The sequence below is a fragment of the Botrytis byssoidea genome (genome assembly GCF_014898295.1).
Source record: "Botrytis byssoidea strain MUCL 94 chromosome Unknown BBYS_008, whole genome shotgun sequence".
Lineage (NCBI taxonomy): Eukaryota > Fungi > Ascomycota > Leotiomycetes > Helotiales > Sclerotiniaceae > Botrytis > Botrytis byssoidea.
The window spans coordinates 1317208-1338174 of NW_024065849.1; the positions used below are offsets into that span (position 1 = coordinate 1317208).

Below are 20967 nucleotides of genomic sequence, written 5' to 3' on the forward strand. Positions count from 1 at the left end.
TATATACCAATCCCCCATACACAAGTTTTGACACCGATAATCCCCTCGAAATTTCAAAATCATTGCTTTTGATTTGTGTTAGTTACGCAGTGCATTGTATATAAATACACTTTACTCAGAAATGGGAAAGAAATCTGGATCCAAAACTTATACCAAGTTATAGAAAGTGCGATCCAAGGGACTTGATGAGGATAATTTGTGAAGCAGATAGGACATTCTCATGAGTATATGGTGTTGTGGAAATCGTAGAGGTTATTGAGAATTCTGTGCTCTGCTGGGAATGTTTCTTTCTGTTCTCGAAATATAAGAAAAGAGGGGTGGGAAATGTGACACTTAATGTAAGTTTCTGCGGAGGAGGTGAGGTATGCCATTGCTATTATCGAACTTGGGAGAAGTGATTAACGATGATGACGATGATTACGACAACGATAAAAGATAAGTATCAACATCCCATCCCGTCCAACCCCGCCAAACAACAGCAACCCCCATCTCCAAGCATCTTCATACTTAATTCCAAGCAACGTTCTCTCCCCTCCCCTCCCCTCCCCTCCCCAATCGTTCTTAATCGATTGAACACACAATCAAATATATCGATCCCCCCCCCCTCTCACCAACCCATACCCAGAACACAACAATACATAACCCTAAAACAGTCTCACGCCTCACGCCTCACGCCTCCATCCAACACAATTTAAAATCTCAACCAGAAAAAAATCCTCAATATCTAAGCCTTATTATTATAAAAAGATAACTGCTCATCACCTACATAAATCCAATCAAAATTCGTAGCGTTTTCCCTCCCTGAAGTCACAGATAATAACGTATGAGTATCTTCTATACACATCATGAATACGTATACGCATTTCCAGATTTAAACACTCTGCAATATACAAGTAAACAAAACAAAGTTCGCAGAAGTGTGTGTTGCTATTATCCTGAGCCCACAATGTGCAAGTATTGGTGGGAGAATGAAGATTCAATTTCAGTGGGGTTTCTTGCTGAGCGAGCGATTGTGAAAGCGGAAGGGGATGCAGGGAATGATCTATTTCACCGGCATTCGTACACCTTGGTAATGTATTAGAGATAGAGTTGTAGAAAATGAGATGCTTGTGGTGATAAAACATTGATACGAGATGAATACGAGAGATAATCTAAAAATACGCAGAAAAATTACCCACACACAAAGCCCAATGCAAAAATCCAGCACATCACTTCTTTTCCCCCCATTGTACCCTATTCCTATCACCACTCCCTTTGCCCCGTCTATTCCCAGCCATCTTCGCTCTCCCCCACCACCTCCTCCCTCCACTTTCATCCCATTCAAATTGCATCGCCCAAGTCACCGCAAAAACCAACACCATAATCGGCACCGACGTAACCCAGTAGACCCAAAACTCCTCTCCACCCGGTCGGTACTCACCACTCATACTAAAAAGCGCACTAGTGTAAGCCAACGGTATAAAAACCAACCCAATAAACGTAAGAGTTTTCGAATTCTTCGCTTCGCGGACAGAAAGACGTGCTTCGTGTAGGGCTTCGCGGTTGGCGACTATGGAGGAGAGACCTTGGGTTGAGGATATGATTGTAGTTACGCGACTATAGAGGTTTGAGAGGGAGTTGTGGATGAAGGGGAAATCGAGGGTTGAGGAGAGGTAATGGGTGGGGTATGGTGGGGAGTTGGAAATTCTCAATGTTTGAATGATGGATTGGATGTCGGAACTGTATTCTGAGAGGAAGCGATGGGTGAGTTGTAGACTGGACCATTGTTCCCGTTGTTCTGGCCAAGAGTTGTAGTCTTGCTTATCAGTTTGACGGGAGAGTAGTCCTTCTGCCTAATGGTTGAGTGTCAACAGTAGTAATATCACGAGATTAGTATATGGATGGCATGGGAAAAAGCACTTACCCTCTTCAATCTTTGAACGATTATTTCGAAATAGTCAATCAGTTTCATGTAATGAGAAGCTACTATTTTCTTGAGGAAAGCAGAGGCAATCAATGGGGGTGTCGCTCCTTCCATCTCAAATAGAAGTGGGCTATGATGCTCAAAGTAAAAGCATAAATCATCAAACATACAGGTCCTTGGAGGTCCGTCCAATGCCCCATTCAAGCCGTCTCGGATCAAGACATCAAGGTCGATAAAATCCATATAACCACCTTGAAATAATTCACTCTTAATCTCTTGTGGAAAAACACTCCGCGCACGATATACTTTATGGACTGGTGGTTCACAAAGAATGACAGCTATGAGCCAGATGTTAGTGTTCCATAATAATCCGTGCGAATGTCCAACTTTAAATGATAAATCCCATACATACCATCCCACCCTCCTTGATTACGAGTAGCATCTCTGAACCAGAAGGAACACTTTCTCTCCACTGCAGCTAGACTATCTAATTTATACTCGAACCCAATTCCTGAAACATGTGATCCGCTCGTCGCACAGATCGTTCGCCAGTGATCATAATCTGGACCAAATCTTCTCATTTCACGATATTTGAGACGAAAACACTTATCCGGATTCTCCAGTGAGGGTAAAGGAGGGCTATCACTAAATCCTTCCTGGATATCACGCATATCCCATATTGTATTTCTTCCTTGCCTAGCGAAAAACATTGGGTTCATAAAGAAGTATGAGCCATATGTTTCTATAAATTGCGGATCTAATCCTTCGAGAATATACACCCTCTGCATTGTGTTTGGTTTTCCCTTTCCATTGTCTTTCACTCGTCGAGCAAAGTGATTTTTGAGTTCGGAAACATTTTTGAAATGTTCAGATGTTACTGTGTGATCAGGGCAAACATTCAGAACAACTGATCTTGATGTCCCCACTCGGGATCCAATCCTATCATTTTTGGGGTCTGGCTTATAGATGGAAGGGTTCCGTGATTTGAGGCTCTTGATGAATTCTAGATATGGTCCTTCGGAACATAACCATGATAGGTCACTTGATTGGGTGTCCGGTTGATATCTAGAGGTCATTTGACAGAATTAACTTCAGTTTTGTCTGCGGGTGTCAATAAGTTTACAAAAAAAAAAAAAGGGTTTCTCCTTTCCCAACGGTGATGGGGGGATTCAGGTAGCTATAAAACAAGGGGAATGGAGGCTGGGTTCTGCAAGAAGTCACGAGAGTTGATCTTGATTGGCCTGGAATCTGAGATGCATACGCAGTGGCGCATTTTCGCAAGGCGATTGCCAAGCTAATAAGCCCTTTACTGCGTATATCAACCTTGCCTAAATGTATGTTTGATGCCTATGTTTGCATATATCAATCAACATTCCAGAAAGTCCAAAGATGTAAATACTTCTATTTATTCCAATTTGACTGAAGAGCTATTGCTGATTTCTTCTTTTCTTTATCGAAAGAAAGTGAATTGAACTGAAGATCAACAACACGCAGAAAATGGGAAGAAAATTTGTACAGTCGTCAACCCTTTTATAGCTTCATCGTGTTACGTTGCACTCTGACGAATCTCGTTTTGCAGCACTTGCAGTGCAGTCATTTCTTGAGTATCTTCAACTACGTCGCAACAGCAATTCAGAGCCTTCCACACGCAATGGTCATTATTCATGAGATATTGTGATCTATTGATAAACCGCAAAGATGAACCAAAAAGGTATCGTGACTACTTCGTAGCCCATTGAGAAACAAATCATAATTTTACATCCATTCCAAGAGCGGAAAATACTCCGGACCACCCGTATCAGAATCTGTATCGATCTATCTACATCTGGAGCAATACACTCGGCCATTGAAGACGAGGAAATACAGGTGCGGAGGAAAGCAAACACGAAATTGAGTACAGATTCACCACGCGAACGATGAGGGCAAAATAAGCAAAAAAAAGTTTTCATGCAAATTAGAAAAGATTGAGCAGTATAGACTTAACACAAAACTCAGACACTTCTGAGCTACTCAAGATCTAAACCTTGAAGTGATCGGGGATTACAGATTCTTGAAATCTTGAAAGTGCCAATTGAATAATGAGATAAGGAGATGTATGAGTGACGGACGACGGAAAGATAACTACCTATGTTATGAAGACCTTCAAGAAGGAACAGAAAAACCTCAGGCCAACGAGCGTCTGTTAGTCCAGATGCTCTAAAAGGACAATTGCTAATGACGCATACGCTCGTGAACACATAAGAGATATAAGGTAGCTTCTCTTTGGGAGTACAGAAGATACAGCTTTTTGATTTGGTATTTCTTGAGGACTAGCAGAGTAATAGTTCCATCCCGACCTTACCTATAACACCCAATTGGTGTCAAAAGCCAAAAAGCAAAGATGGAGAGATACTTATTTGACTCTTGGGTAATAATTGTATGGCACCACGATGGCGTGTCACGGTTGTACCAGTTTTTGATGCATAAAAAGAAACCAAACTTTGGGTGGTGTGGATCGTGAAATAAACTGGATCAATTTTCACTTACCCCTATAACTCTCTGGAATCCGGATACAGGGAGTCCGATGATTCGATTTGTACTGAAGATCGTACTTGTCGACGATAATGACGATATATATAAAGTATATAGTCGGTATACAATGTATCTGCTTTTATATATGAGGATGACAAGTACGTACAAGCTTTTCATCAAGTATTATTCTAGAGGATTGACAAGTTCATACTAATAAAGGGTGGCTGGTGGTTTCTTAGTCCATCTTGGTACATGGTTGAAATGTCGCGTCGTTATTCGTCGATATGGTAGTCTACATGGTAGTCTCTGGTACTACTAATATGATTAATCATGTGACACCTATCAAATTATCAAATTGTCGAATGATTGAACAACTAACGTGGTTTATTAGTGAATGGTTTATATCAGTAAATAGATCACTTATTTTACATACAAAATTTGTCTATACATAACCATACACTTTCTTTGTTTATAGATATAATTTTCTGAAAATTTAATATAAAATATTTCAATATATAAGAATATTAAAAATCTTATTAGTTTTAAGAAATTTGAATTTATAAAGCTGTTATTATAAAAATAGATTTTTTATAACAAAAATCATAACAATTTCCTTTTCTTTTTAAAGTATAATAAAATTATTTTATAAAAATTAGATTAATAAAAAACCTAGATTTTAATTATTTTTTAAAATCTTTTATTTAAAAGAATAATAATTAGTTATTAAAATATTAATATTTTAAAAAGCTTGATTTAAGTGGTTTTCGAAGTAACTCATTCACTGATATAACCCACTCACTAATAAACCACATTAAATGATCTAAATGAACTATATACAATAATAATACTCTGTACATACGGTGGAATTAGCCCCGAGTTCAATTGTTAGCTTGGCTGTAGCTTTGTGGCGATTCTTCACTCAGGGCTTCGTAGTATTGCGCTAGTCCCAAATAAGTAGGCGGTAGATCCCTCGATATTCGGACAAGGCTAGCATGTACTATCTGCCCGAAGCTCTAAGCCCAATATAGTATAGTCAGTATAAACAATAGCTCATCCTTGCCGAGTTGTTGATTTTGATTTTTCCATGGTTAAAGAAACGCGACGGAATCAGATTATTCGCACACAACTTCGTCCCGTACAACAATTCACAATTCACAACAACCACTTCAATCTCAATTGAACTCAATCAATTACTTCAATTTTCAATCGTCTCGGATTATAATTACTTTTTCACATACGGCAAACTTTTCAAAGCTCTATTTAAATCCATTCATCACTCGAAGATTTATTCTCGAGGACCGTACTTTATCGCGTCTCTCGTCATCTGTCAAGCTTGAATAACTTCATTCGACAAGATGCCACCAAAGAAGATCCCAACACCTCCTACTCGAGTTTCATCTCGTAAAACCTCTCCTCCAAAGAACATCCAAGTCGAGGCAAATACTTCAAAAGTGATGAAGAAAGCTCTCGCACCCAAAAAGGCTGGTGTCGCAAAAAATGTCGCGCCTCAAAAGAAAGTCTCTCCAGCTGTCGCAAAGAAGACAGCCAAGGCACAAGCAGCTTCAGCTAAGAAGACTACCACTACTACTAAATCTGTTGCCGTTAAGAAGACAACTATCACCAAAGCTGCCATGGCAAAGAAAGTCGCTGCCGCTAAAGCCGCTCCATCTAAGCCTGCTGCCCCAAAATCAAACAAGCGCAAATCCACCGAAGATGTCGATGAGCCTGTCGCAAAACCATCGAAGAAGGCAAAAGTTACCAAATCTACTCCTGCCACCAAAAAGCCTGCCACCAAAGCAGCTGCGAAGCCTCTCCCCATAGTCAAAAAGCCAAAGGCCGCTCCAAAGCCCAAGGCTCCAAAGGTCGTGAAGCCAAAGATTGTCAAACCAAAGGTTGTGAAGCCAAAGACAATTATCAACTTCGCTCCTACTCAACTCTTGGACATTTTTGTCTTCGGTTGCAATGAAGCTGGAGAGCTTGGTCTTGGTCTTCAAACTAAGAAAGATACAATCAATCGACCAGTCAAGAACCCCGCTCTCACTGCTCGTGGTGTTGTTCAAATGGTTGCTGGTGGTATGCACGGAGCTGCTCTTACCAAAGACAACAAGATCCTTACATGGGGTGTCGCCGATGGATTGGCATTAGGCAGAAAGACCGATGACTGGGTTGCACCTGAGAGAGATGCCGATGCAGAGTCAGATGATGAATCAGCCGCCGCAGATGCTCGCAACCCATTGGAATCAACACCGGGCGAGGTTGATTTGACCAATGTACCAGAAGACACTATCTTCACCCAGATCACTGCAGGTGACAACGCTACTTACGCCCTCACCAATGATGGCTTGGTTTATGGATGGGGATCAATCAGAGTAAGTTTGATCACTACAAGTTTTTCTGAATTATACTAAATATATACTAGGGCGCTGATGGTCCAATGGGCTTCACCAAAGATGTCAAGGAGACCTTGGTTCCAATGCTCATCCCTGGTTTGAAGAACATTGTCAAGCTCGCTGCCGGTAACAACCATTACCTTGCTCTCAACAACAAGGGTGCTGTTTTTGCATGGGGTGCCGGTGAGCATAATCAACTTGGTCGAAGAATCGTTGAACGTTCAAGATTGAATGCTCTTGTTCCTCGTGAATTTGGTCTACCAAAGGCCATGGTCGATATTTTCTGCGGATCAGAACATAGTTTCGCCATTCACAAGAATGGTACCGTTTACTCTTGGGGAGCAAACAACATGGGTCAATGTGGTCAATTCAGCAAAGATGGTACCTTGACTGAAGAAGTTACTTCAACTGCCACCAAAGTCGATATTCTCAAAGACAAGAATATCAAGATGATGGCCGCAGGCAACGCTTCCAGTTTGGCACTCACCCATGAGGGCGAGGTGCTTTACTTTGGCAAAGCTCAGGATGGTCTTTCTGGCCATGATGTCGAGGCACTTCCAGAAGATGTCATCATCAGAAACGAACGTAACCAACGATCAATCATCAAGACACCTCTCTCCTTCCCATTCAAGGGATCATACATTGCCATGGGCAGTGACCACAGCATCGTTCTTGGCCCTGATGGTCACAGTCCTCACTACTCTTGGGGATTCAACACATACAGACAGACTGGTCTTGAAGATGATCAAGATGTTTACATTGCTGATGAGCTCAACTGCAAGCACATTGAAGGAAAGAAGCTTGTCTGGGCAGCAGGAGGTGGTCAATTCTCCTTCTTGGCTGGTATTCCAGAAAACTAAATTTTGGATCGCCGCGTGTTTGATTTTTTCGCTGTAAATAGCGCAGTCCGGATCCTGATACACCGTAATCAATCCAGCTCGAACTCGGCCTGACAGCATTTGTTCAATAAGGAAAACATACCTGCTTTGATTTTGAGAGACTGACCTTAATGGATCTCTGGTTTTTACCTAGGACTTTGATCCGGACCATCAAGGCAGGTCTCTCTCAATCACGGCAGATATGTTTTCCTTATTGAATGATTGCAGGAATGGCGATACTAGAGAGGATTGAGCGTGGTTGTAGATGGTGATGGCTGCATTCATGAATTGGCGTTTCGGAATTGGACTGTATGGATATTAAAAATGGGAATTGGTCATGGCATTATCATGGTGCATGGAATAGAAGCAATGGAACATTGGGATGGATTAAACTGGCGTTATTTGTTTGAGTAGTCTTTTAAAGAGACTCATTATCATCGGTCATGAGAGACCTTTTTATGGAACTGTTGGATTTGTTAGACTTGTCTTTCGTTGCTTGTTCAAAGTCATTGCGTTTGTGGTACATAGATTACGTTTTTATTCTCTGGAATTAAATATTCATAAATGAATATGTTGTGCTTGTGGAGTTGTGATGTGATGTGATACGGTGTTCTAGATTAAGAAGTTGGTGAGTTCAACCGGGTGGTTAAAACACATATCGTATGAGAGCCTCAATCCCAGAATGCGAATACTCATAGTACTGTATGAATATGTAGTTATTAGCATAAAAAGAAGCCTTGTGATGCAAATGGGAAAACGAGGATGAAGTAAATTGTAAGTAAGTAGGTAGGTAAAAGAAATTCGAAACCATGAAGATCAAAAATCCCTCTGCTGGGTGGTACATGTAAGTTTATGCTTCTTTCTCTGCTTTTCTTCATTCATATAGCTACATTCATATACCTATATCCATATCCATATCCATCCATACACTTCAAAAAGTATATACATCAAAAAGTATTCAAACCAACCTAATAACACATTACAAAAATGAACGTCAAAATATTGATGGATATCGGTATCTAGGTAGGTATCCATTAGTATAGTATATATAGTAAAGTATATTGTTGTATAATTATCTTGAGAGTTGAATCTTTATAAGGTTAATGTTTTGTTGGAGAATGGAGATGAGATTGGATGGTTAAGGAATGAAAGGGCTATGGCTTCTGGTGTTGAGGGTGAAGTGTTGGATTAGAGTGGATGGATGAATGAATATTGCAACGAAGAATTGAGAAGAAGGCTCGTGAGATTGTGTTGACTGGTGGTCGTGTGTAGTGTATGCTTTCAATGTTGGGAGAAAGCCCGAATCTCAGGAGGGGTCTCATTGAGATTGTTTATCTTTCAAATTCGAGCTTGAAGAATGGATTTGAGAGGCGGGATTGTTGTTGGTAGGTGGGTAGATGATGGATCGTATTGGTATTGGTATTGGTATTGGTATCGTCGCGTTTCTCTTCCCGTTTTAGTTAGATTGTATTGTATTGTATTATGAATCGTGATGCTAAATTCCAATACCTAGAGGGGGAAAATATTTCGGTATCCACGATATGGATCTATCTCGTGTGTAGTTGTATAATCTTACCAGGGAACCTACAATCCATTCGTTTATGAGAGGTGGTGAGAAATTTACTCACTGGTACTTCTTCTGTCTTTTGAGAAAGATAGTAGATATGAACGTCTATAGAGTCTAGACCATGCTTCTGGCTTGATGATAGAGCTAGCTAGTCAGGAGTTTCATTTTGATCTCTTTAAGGGGGTTTCAAATAGGCTCGCGGATATGGATTCGCGAGATTGACATATATCGATTTTGGTTCCTTGGGAGAGGGAAACTTGAAAAAGTCGAGGTATTTCCTGCAGGCGAAAGGAAGTGGGAAGAGGGGAGATGGGAGAGAGATGAGAAACGGAGGATGTTGAGTATTGCTGTAAATAAAACGAAGATCAGAACAACCATCGTATCACGGCTTCACAACAAACTAGGTTTCATCCGCGGCAGCAGTAAATATAAACAAATCGTACAATTCAATCTCGATATGCTCAACCTAAAGAGTCAGTATACGCACCATCGTATGAGTATCTAGGAGAACCGACGAACTCCCCTTGATAAACTTCCAGCTGTTCATCTCTGGAAGTGCTGCCCGCGTTGATTCTACACTATTCTGTACGTGAAAAACATATGTTAATCTTCTCTCCTACTTTACCTTTATTAGAAGTATACATCGATAGAGTAATCAATCGAGCAGCGCATGATGTATCTAATCCAGAAGAATGCACAGTCGATTAGGAACCAAGACCTAACCTTAGCCGTGTGAAGAAACCCATATATGGTCTTATACATTCCCAAAACTCGAACGAAACCGAGACGAAACGAAGGAAAGAAGGGAGAAGAGATAAAAACAAGATAAAAATAAGATAAAAATAAGATAAATATCAAGAAAATGAGAGGGAAAAACAAAACTATAATCAACTCTTCATAAATCAACACATTCTGCACCCGAGAAATTCGACCAAACTTCTATTTTTCAATATCCTTTCTTTATTCTCTCCATGTATTATTCAATCAAGTTTTATTCGTATCGTCGTTCGCTTGTATCATGTCTGGTATTCCAATTCATCGTGTATCTCTTCACACAATCGCCGTATCCCCAACAACTATGCTGACAACACAATATTCAAAAAGAAAGAACAAGAATGAAAATGCGACTATATCCTCACGGTGCAAATAAACAGTAAAAAATACGCAGAAGAAAAGAACAAGAAAACAACAAAGAATCGTCAACTCAAGCAGACAATTTAGTGTTCCAATATGTATAAAATAAGAAAAAGAACCGATACAAGAGCGCTGGCCTCAAAATGAGAAGCAAAGAGAAGATGCACATATCTTGAAAATCAACAGGAAAAGTTATCTCTATCTGCACATTTATACAATTTTTCTCACAGGCAGACAGCCCTTTACACTACACTACCGTACCACACCGTATCACACCACACCACACTACCAACACGAAACAATCTGGCCCGACCTCCCCGGTACAAAAATTCAAACCAGGCTATCGATATCCCTCCCGACTACAAAATGCGCAAAGCCAAGTCACCAAACTTACCCAGTATCTCCAATCTCAGCCCAGGAAGCCAACCTACAGTACCGCTTTCCATTGCTGACCAGACGACCAGTCAACCAGAATCCAACCCGAAAAAAAGCACACACGATGAAACACAAATCCATGTCTATCCCTGTTCACTAGACCAGTAAAGTGGTGGTCAACCTAGATCGAAGTCGAGGTTAAGATTGGTCAATTCATTCTAACCTATCGACATAAATGAGCGGCCTGTACAATCAACCAACAGGTCGAGATAGGTAGGTCAGGTAACAACCATAAGACGGATGGAAGTGCATGGTATCGAGTTATAAAATGCTCGAGCTTTCTGAATTAGTGCGAAGGGATTGAGAGATATTTTTTCCAACTTTTCACAACAGTTGCGCATTTCGTCTCCTAGGCAAGGGAAACTTCCCATGCGATTAACGTCCGTTAGGGACTTCACAATATACTGAAGAAAAGGTGAAACAGAGTGATTTCATCGCCATCATTCATAGCCCGTTCACAAGAGTAAGATCCATAGATCCAAATCGCGTAGTTCTAAAATATCAATTCATACGTTGATTCCTAACCTCCACGTATCGGAACCCAAAAAACCAGGCGGTATAGCCCCCTTAGGCACTCTATTCTACCCATGTGTATGAACTTCCTTTCAATCTTCTATCCCAAACATCAGAAACACCCCCTCTAAGCCTTAGGCTCAACCCCCTCAACAGCGCTCTGAATAGCACTTTCCAATGCAGCAGGGTTGGCACCTACAACCTCTGCAACCTTCTCCGCTCCCTTGAAAATGATAAAGGTAGGCATAGCTCTGATACCGAGCTCTTGTGATACCTCTGGCAACTGATCGACATCGATTTTGATGAAATGGGCGGCGGGGTATTCTTCCGAGAGCCTATTTGATGTGAATTAGTATCTTTACATCTTCTTCACAAAAAGACTAAGGGGAGGTAGATAAACAGGGCAATAAGGGGAGAAAACATACTTGACAACTCTAGGAGCGATAGCCTTACAAGGACCACACCATGTTGCAAAGGCGTCGAGAACAACAACTTGGTTGTTGGTAAGAGCAGCCTTGAAATCAGTTGCGCTGTTGATTCTTTATTAGTATTTGTGTTTTATATCTGTGTTTATACTGGTTATGGGTCTCTTTCGGAAAGCTCTTCGTGCCCCACACAATCTACACATATCATCGAAGATATAGCAAAATATTGTGACGCGACCGAATCGAAACATAGATGTATTTCGATATCACGGTTCCAAAATCGAGGGGCAGAGTATATATCTCGTTTCCAGAGAGAAAGGGGGGAAGGGGGGCAATACTCACTTGGCAATGTTGTGAACACCCATTTTTGCGATAGTTTGATGAAAAGCTCTTTTGTTTATAGATTGACAGAAGATGGTGCGATTATATGTTTTTGGTAATCGTGGAAGAGATCGAATGAAGAATGACATGTGAAAACTCTCGCAGATATCTGAAGAGTATTTATATGTTTTTGGAGTTTGTTGAGGCGGACGGGAAGAAGGTGGGAAGAAGGTGGGAAGGTATGGAAGATTCGTAAGATGGTTTGTTTCTCTTCCGATGCTTTCTAATGCCGATTGATTTCTAAGAGGGGTAATGGTTTGTGATACCTGGTAATCCAGGCGGCAAATGACGAAATGATGATTGTGTAAGCAGAGATGGGCTAGATTTTTTATCCTGGTTAAACGAATGATAAGATATGATTGGCTGAGGTGTGTTTGGAGTGTGTATGATTGATTCCAAAGAATCTTCTAGTTATGTTTTCTAGAATATTGTTGTTTCGGGTATAGAATGGTAGAATGGGTGACATTGATATCTATTTTGGGATTATATCATGATTTGTATTTGAATTCTTTCCGTCTCACCGTCGCTGTTATCTTTTGATTGATTCCTTTTTACAAGCCATCGATATATATTACAAACTCGGCGACGGATAAGTATAACATCATAACATTATAACATCATAACATCATAACATCATAACATCACAACACCACAAGTTCGGTCAAAACATCTATCCGTCACCTACTGGCTGGTATTCATTCATCAATAGCTATCTAGCTACTTACGAGCTATCATCCAGACACAATCACCCTGCTTTTCTCATACCTACTTTTTAAGTCAAAAATCACCATACCTCTACGATAGACACTATACAATTATGCAATCAATACATCACACAAATACCCCTCCACCCTCCACCCTCCACCCCTCCACAACATCACAACTCCCCAGCTCCTTCGAGACCTCAAATCCCTACTCCGTGATACATACACACACACACAGAGACACACACATACACACCCACATATACATATCAAATAACAATATATTAAACCTCATCAATCGCAGCAATAAATACATATCCAACTCCATTCATTCACCCATTCATTCATTCATTCTCTCATACCTATTCCATATCCCTACAATTTTCCCCACCCAATCTCCCTCCAAGTACACATCACATCAAATACACGTTCAAATGTCTATCAAAAGCAATTTCAGATTCCACAAGAGCGAGCACGGATATCATATAATATAATACAAGCATAATTACGAGTAGGTATTTACTACCTACATCCCCTGACTAAGCTAAGCTATCTCATCTCATCTCATCTCATCTCATCTCGTTTCTCCCCTCCTCTCCTCTCGCTTCTTTCCTCCCTCGCCCCGTACAACCTCCACTGATTTCAATCTCTAATCCCCAACCCCAAATCTCGCATCAAATTCTGAAAATTTGAAGTCTTTCTCAGTTCTCACTCATCTCACCTCATCTATACCTCAAGAAATCAATCAACCAGAAGGGAAACAAAGTTTCAAAAAAGAAGAAGCTAGATAGCTCACTATTACTAAATACTATAATCTTCCCCAAATGCCCAATCCTTAAGAGCCCTGCTCTCTCTCTCTCCCCCTCAACCTTCCTATCCCCGGGTATCTCTTCCGCTCAAGAAGTAATATTACATGTTTTCCTCCCCTTCCATTTTCTCCTTCGCCCAAAAACTTTCCCCAAGATCCTGTAAAAAAGGAGTGACGCCGTCATAATTTTCCACTCCCAACGATACCCCGATTTCTTTTTTCGGTCCCCTATTTCAAATACATGTTGGGGTATCGATTCGAAAATGTCAAAAGCAAAAAAGCAAAAAAGCAGAAACATCTATGTGCTGGTGGGGATATCAATTCATTATGAAACCGAAAAAAAGCAAAAGAAATAAAGAAAAAGTTTTATCGTGAGTCCGTGAAATAGTGATTGTGGAGTAATGCGAGTAGATTGTTGAGAAGTCGCTAATTGATGTATAGAATAAAGATATCATGGACAATGACAATGATCGAGGCGAAGCTTTTTTAAATATTTTTTAGGTCGATTCGAGCCTTTTTATAAGGAAATGTTTGTTAAAGGAGCGAATGCTGACAAAAGAAAAGTTGCAATGAGCGTGGGTGTCGATAGTGACAAAATTGTTGTAATGAAATAATTAAAAGAATGTGGTGCTCGCTTCGTTTTGTCATCGCCCTTGGAAATCTTTATCCTCCCACCAGTGCGAATTTACGAGTCATTATGACTCGCACTCGTCCTTCGTGCCTCTCCAGAAGCTCTAGGTTTCATGTCAAGAAGTCTCGCGCTACCAGCACTGACTCTTCTAACATGTCCGAAGTCAACACTTGTAGCTCTGCTGATACCAGGACTATCCTCGTCCACGAATTCAGCCTGATAGCTAATACTTCTTCGGTAATCTGGAGAATCTTCAGCAGCCTCATCCAAAAGTCCTGCGCGAGATTTCGCTCGTTCGCGGTGAATTACAGTAGCATGTCTTGCCACAGCTCCCCATTTTGTCTGCCCTTCTGGAGATGGATTTTGTTTAATGCTAGCTCCATCTTCCTCATCGCTAGAAGCCATGGGAAGACCGGTAGATTGTCGCTTCATCGTATTGTCTTCCTCAGGCCCCGGTGTGATGCGACTGAAGTATTCATCTTCAGCAATTCCAAGTTCTTCTGAAGATTCTGATAACTCTTTATAGCGTTGTTGTAAAGAGCTAGCAGAATCGCGTAATGGTGACAATGTCATCTGTGCAGATCCTCGTTTTGAAGCTGTTTTCTTCCCAGAAAGCCATGATCCTTCGGAATCTATTGATGCAAGAGATTGGGAGATAAGGGCGGGTTGTTCGGGTGAAGGCACATCTGTTGATCTGTGGCCACTGGTAGGTGTGCTATCTCGTAAACGCGCGATACTGATTGGAGTATCGTATCTGCGTTGCTCCTCCAAAGATCTTCGTATGCTACCCCTCTTATCTGGATAAGCAGTACGTATTGGTGGTACGACATCAGTCTCGGGAGATTGTAGTCGAGAGTCCGGTGGTGAAACTGGAAGTTCAGGTAAATCTTCTCTAAACTTTGACATCGTTCGTTTGGGAATATTTGACGTTTGCCTAACCACTGGCGTATATCCCAAATGTTGTGGTGGTCCGGTTTGCACTGTTTCCCGTGAAGTGTTCGAGAAGGATGGCGTGGAAGTCCTGCTAAGTCTCTTGTTTCGTCTGAAAAATGATGTCCACGATTGAGAAGTTTTGGCTTCCACAGGCTGTTTGACAGGTTCTGTCTCCACTCGCTGTTTTTTAGATGGAGAAGAAGCCCTGGATTTATCTAGGTTTACCACCTGTGAAATATTCGATGGCCCTCGAAGATGGCCCTTTGGTGAAGCAGGTGGTGAGACATTAGCTTTGCCGATAGTGCCAACCTGCGCATTTCCTAAGAATGGTGCAGAACGTTCTGAAGATGGAGTTGGGTTCTCGTCAACGAATGGAGTTTCGTGCGCGGGAGAGTCTTTGAAAAAGGCATCCGCAGGTCGCTTTCCTCTTCCAGAATCCCAAGTATCTGATCCTCTCCTCTTGCTTGATGTAGTTACCGCGGAAGTTCCAATGCCTAAGCCTACTACCTCTCTTCCTAGAACCCCCCTCTCCATGTTATCCGGTGGTGGTGTACCATATCGAGCTGCTGCTGCTTCTTCGGCCTTTTGTTTCTCTTGCTTTCTTGCCAACCTTCTCTCTGCTCTCAGCTTCTCATCTGCCTTCTTTCTTTCTCGCCTCTTCTGATCTCTTTCCATGAGCTCCCGAAGCTCTCGGGCGTCCAGATCATCGGCAAGTTCATCAATCCTCGTATTTGCTTTTAGAACTTCTTCTGGAATATGTATGCGATCCAAGATACGTCGCTTTTGCGAGTCTGATCTATCTGAACCAAAACCGGTTACGCCAGGCGCATATCGAGGATTTTCGGAATGTCGAATCGTAGGGCGTGGTGCCAACGCATCTAATGCAGATATTCTCCATGATGTTTGATGTTCGGAATTCGAAGATACTGAAGAACGCATCGATTCCGCCGTTGGCAGAGAAATATCGGAACGCGGGTTGTGTAGATTCCCTTTCAATCCGGTCCGCATTCTCTTGCTATCCCTCTTCATGGGACGACCAGATGATGAGGCATCTGCGGCCGGTCTGCTGGGCATAAAAGAAACCATTGCTTTAATCTCCTCTTCCCTATTAAATTCTTCCTTGCGCTTTTTACTCGACTTTCGCCTTGAGAGTTCCGCAGCACCTCTTTTGTGTAATGTTGGCACCCTCTGCCAATCCTTTAACTCCTCGGCTTCTTGATCTGTGAGTCCAATTGTTGTGTCTCTTCCGTCTCGACCATCTGCAGGTAAAGGAGGAACCGGAGGTCTATGCACGTCTCTAGGCACGCGAATGCTATCGTGTCGACCGGGAGAAAAACTATAAGTCCTTTGCCTTTCAGGCTTCTGTAATTTATTCGAATCCCTCGAAGATTTCCTTCTCCTTTGAGAGTCCCTCCGGCTTCTTCTTCTCTCGAGGACTGATAAAGGGTTTAATTCGGATCCATCATGCCTTCCAGGGTCCCGCTGTGTGCCAGCATCGTGCATGGTTGGGTGTTCGGAGCGAGAAGTGCTAGCCCCACTGCGCGACGCTCTGCGAGTACTTTTCCAACGGAACGGCCACAAACCCATCTTTCCATCGATGTGTATAAGATAAAATTTATGCCCCTCTCAATATTACGAGGTTGGCACTGAGCTGTAATATATGCTGTGTCAAAACCCGCTCAAACCCTTCACGGAGCTCCAAGGTTTCAATCTAGTACCTGCACGCGTTGACCATGGCCATCAAATTGTGAATCTCGACCGAATTAATGTATGTGGGCACTGTGCACTGAGCAAGCGACTGACAGATCAAACGTTTAAGACCCCACGAGGTCCTTCCTTGTTGCAAGTTAATAAATAGAAAATTGTTTTGTGAAAGTGGATCGCGTTTCCGCTCCCATGACGTTCATTCAAATAGTGCCTGTATATGGAGGTTCTGCTTTGGAGTTTTTTTTTTTCTTTTCTCGTTTGGTTGGTTGGTACGGTTGTGTATGATTTGAAAGGATTACTCTTGTATCATTTGAGCAGAATTGAGTATCAAAAACATTGGGCCAGACAGGCAAGACGAAAGATGTGGATGGAGATGGAGATGAATTGATCGAAGTGGTCGAGATCTTTCTTTCCTGGGATGAATTCTGGGAATTTGGAATCCTGAGGGAATGTAATTGGCGTTGTGAGATTTGAACGGTATTTGAAATTGGGAATTCTTTTAATTGCGAAAGTAAGGGAGAAAGAAGATAAAATTGAAATGAGAGGATATGGTTGGTTCGTTGCTTTTTGGTATGTGTGCCCAGGTGGGTGGGTGTACTGAGTGAGTACGAGCGAGTGGAGTAGATATGCTGTGATATATGTGTAGGAGTGTGAGGGTGTGAGGGTGTGAGGATACGAGAGAGTGAATTTTCCAAGGATTTTTCTTCTTTTTCTTTCGCCTTTCTCTTTCTTGATAGATGATGGAGATGGGTGGATGGGTCGATGGGTGGATGGATGAGATGATGAGGATGAATATGGGTTGGAGAATAGATATTTGTGTGTGTGTGTGTATGTGGTATATGGTATACACCTATGGTCGACAAGGCCTGGTCTGGTCTGGTCTGGCTACCCAGGTGTGTGTGTGTGTGTGTGTGTGTGTGTGTGTGGCTGATTCGATTTGATTGATTGATTGATTGATTGATTGATTGATTGATTAATTGATTGATTGATTGATTGATTGATTGATTGTATTCCCTTAATAGGATCTCGTCCAATATGAATTCAAGATTATAACAGGAAGAGGTAATTTGGTTAGCGAAATAAAGTAAGACCAGACTCAAGGGATGATGAATTGATTATAAAAATAAATCAAGTTACTGATTCTTAATACTCAAAATAAAATAAAATAAAATAGAGCTCGTTGATCTGACGATTCTGACCTCACTAATAATAATCATTCAGCCCCTCGTTCGTTTCTTGTTTCTCCTACAATCCATATGTTTATTAAGCTGTGATGTAGATGTTCGGAGTATATGGGATGGGTAGATGGGTAGATGGGTAGATGGGTAGCATACACTCGTCGTAACTTTCGTTGCGTTAGTCATGTAGCTACCAGGTAGGTATTTACTAGCTAAGCATATATGTATGTATGTATGTATGTATGTATGTATGTATGTATGTTGTATGTCTGTCTGTCTATCTATCTACTTATCTGTCTGTATGTAGAAACTACTGGGTAGGTATTCAATACATTGCAATACATCTTGGATCTCTTCCTCTCTTTCCCTCCTTCATTTCACTCAGTCACTCAATCAATGTATCAAACTACCAGCACTCAACTCAGCACATACCAATACTCCTGATTACAATTGCCACAATACTAACACATCCGGATCGATCATCTAAGTTCTACAGGCGCACGCTACTACAAGTCTCCAGTACGGTACGAGACGGAGAATGCCTCAACTTGCCCTTTAATACAATACTCATTACTAACTATTCTTCCTCCGCAAGTACACTACCTCGCCATCTATATAGTAGGTCGTCACATCATTCAATCATTCAATCATTGGCTTCAAATCTTCAAACTCTAGTTGCGACTTACGAGATGAACCCAATATTCTTCTTGAGTCTTGACCTTGTCTCTTGACAGTGGACACCCTTTGAATCCACAAGAATCCACATCTCCAAAACTTAAATCCACAAATCAGGTACGAGATCAAGAATCAATGACTTTTCATCAGATGCATCATGTATGAAAGCTCGTGAGGGAGGAACTTGGGCAATGAAACGAAACAAGAGGCAAAGGGAAAAAAGAGTCAGAGTGTACGCTAATTGTGTTTTTCTTCTTGATCTAGAACGAACCTTATTAACGTCCAGGGAGTCAGGGACCTGAAGAACCCGGCTGGTCGATCAATGTACTACTAGGTAGTAGGTACCTAGGTATCTACCAATGTAGCTGGAGGGAAACATTTGAATGTTCATGCATGCATGAGGTCCCGGTCGATTTTTGTACAGCTGTTTGATGCATGGCATAAAATTTACACACAGGGTTTTAGTTTACCTATACCCGTGCTCGTATCTATCTATGTTCATGTTAGGCCTTTTCAGGGTTCACTCTTCAGTCATCATGGGGATTGGAAGAAGGCGGAAGAAAGATGGACTGTTCTTATGATTTTCTGGCTATGATTTACAGAAAATCATGTTCAATACCACCTACAACCTACACACAAGCTACAAGCTACAAGCTATGAATGCAGGAGTCGGTAGCAGTTTCTGGGATGACGAGAGAGGGAAGTCCCGTAGGATCAAGGTACGAGAAAATATATTAATATCGATTCATGGTTGGTATCTTCCTTGTAATTTTGACATTCATGGATAACAACCTTGATCATTTTAGCAGTGCAAGTTTGGATTCGTACATTTTTTCCCCAGGCTCATTTAAGAATGTACCCATTAGGCTTGCTCTTAGAGTAAGCCTTCACGGCCATCAACCGCCCCGACGATACCTTTCAAGTCGTCACCCTGAATCCCGAAAAGCCTCCAAATCTGGGCATCTGGGGCACAGGGTGACAGGTTGCTACTTTACTTTGCTTGGTGATTCCTGTCTAAATTAAGCCAATCATGCTATAGGTATCTGTATATACACAAGAAACTCAAGCCTACTCCCTTGTTCCTCTACTCCTCATTGATTTTATTGGTTGAATCAAGGTGAATTGCCAGATGGTAATAAACTTGTTCCAGTTACTAGGTAGTTGTTAGCCTTGATTAATGTTCGAGAAGAGACCAAGATTATCACGAACCACGAATCACGAAGCCGTAATCGTCTGTCTATCCACTGAAGCATCACTCAACAATCTCAAAATTATTCTTCTTTTTTCTCTAACTAAGCGAACAGCTCATCTACATCAATAATTTCAATGCATATGCCTGCGGAGTGCATTCCTGTAGGTACGGTACTTACATCACATTTCCCATCCGAATTGTAGCCTGACACGTAAAAAGGTAACAATGCATCAGCAAAAGAGTCGCATACCGAATTATAGAACCACAGGGACAAGGGCAATCTAATCCTCGTGGCAGTGTATGGCTGCATCTGGTATCACCACCTCATTATCACCTTTTCTTCCCTTGCACAAACAATATTCGAATCAAAGCACACCATGGTAGTAAAACTTCCAATTTCTAGATGAGATAGATCTTCCAGAAGCTATCATGCTCCCAATTACCGTACTCATTAGCTCTCTCCACGATCATCTACCACAATTTTTCTCCCAGGTGACCAATATCCAACAGCACGGATGGATCGAAGGCGTTGACGATCCCACAACCGAACGGTCGAAATGCATCCTCGAACCCGCCACACGGGCTTCGGGCTAAAAAAGCAGACCTGACTCCTGAGAAAGCCTAGAAGGGTTTCCAAGCTCCAACCGCTGCGGTTCACGGGTTTCAACGACTCGTGAAATGGTCAGAGGAAATTCCTTTTCGTTTTATTTTATTTTATCTGGCTTCGTTCACCCCGCGTGCTACGATCTGTTGGTTTGCGCATAAGCCTATGGGATGTGCGATGAGTTGAGTTGAGTTGATCCTTCGCGACGGATGTATGTATGTACTATGTATGTATCAATCCACTATACAGCAAGCAGTACAAGGAAATGGAAGGAAGATTTATCGAGTCATTAACTCGTGTGACGAGACTACAGACAGACTGCAGACTACAGACTACATCTACAATATGTATGCTCTGTTGCAAATTGTCTGAGCAATTCTGTCGGTCGTCTTGTATCA

The 20967-nt window shown here is 41.7% G+C and overlaps 4 protein-coding genes across 4 annotated transcripts; 1 reads left to right on the forward strand and 3 right to left on the reverse strand.

The window, feature by feature from the left end:
• Positions 1–1107: 1107 nt before the first annotated feature.
• EAE97_005024 (uncharacterized protein) lies at positions 1108–3038 on the reverse strand. Its single transcript, XM_038875536.1, has 3 exons — positions 2316–3038; positions 1904–2241; positions 1108–1832 (listed from the first exon to the last, which is right to left on the reverse strand). Exons 1-3 carry the CDS (start codon positions 2977–2979, stop codon positions 1209–1211), a joined length of 1626 nt encoding a protein of 541 aa, XP_038733893.1. The 5' UTR covers positions 2980–3038; the 3' UTR covers positions 1108–1208.
• Positions 3039–5769: 2731 nt separating this feature from the next.
• Positions 5770–7664, forward strand: EAE97_005025 (uncharacterized protein; the record flags this gene model as incomplete). The annotated part of the gene is made up of 2 exons (XM_038875537.1): positions 5770–6783; positions 6834–7664. 2 exons carry the CDS (start codon positions 5770–5772, stop codon positions 7662–7664), a joined length of 1845 nt encoding a protein of 614 aa, XP_038733894.1.
• Positions 7665–11219: 3555 nt separating this feature from the next.
• EAE97_005026 (uncharacterized protein) lies at positions 11220–12226 on the reverse strand (the record flags this gene model as incomplete). The annotated part of the gene is made up of 3 exons (XM_038875538.1): positions 11220–11666; positions 11757–11870; positions 12099–12226. 3 exons carry the CDS (start codon positions 12224–12226, stop codon positions 11459–11461), a joined length of 450 nt encoding a protein of 149 aa, XP_038733895.1. The 3' UTR covers positions 11220–11458.
• Positions 12227–14334: 2108 nt separating this feature from the next.
• On the reverse strand, positions 14335–16800 carry EAE97_005027 (uncharacterized protein; the record flags this gene model as incomplete). Its single annotated transcript, XM_038875539.1, has 1 exon — positions 14335–16800. One exon carries the CDS (start codon positions 16798–16800, stop codon positions 14335–14337), a length of 2466 nt encoding a protein of 821 aa, XP_038733896.1.
• Between the last annotated feature and the right edge of the window lie 4167 nt (positions 16801–20967).

Excerpts from the sequence above, each read along its gene's own strand:
- EAE97_005024 (XM_038875536.1), bottom strand. The coding sequence starts at position 2,979 with ATGACCTCTAGATATCAACCGGACACCCAATCAAGTGACCTATCATGG. Across the intron at positions 2,242-2,315 it reads TAATCAAGGAGGGTGGGATG|CTGTCATTCTTTGTGAACCA; the intron begins GTATGTATGGGA and ends TCTGGCTCATAG. Across the intron at positions 1,833-1,903 it reads TCGTTCAAAGATTGAAGAGG|GCAGAAGGACTACTCTCCCG; the intron begins GTAAGTGCTTTT and ends CTCAACCATTAG.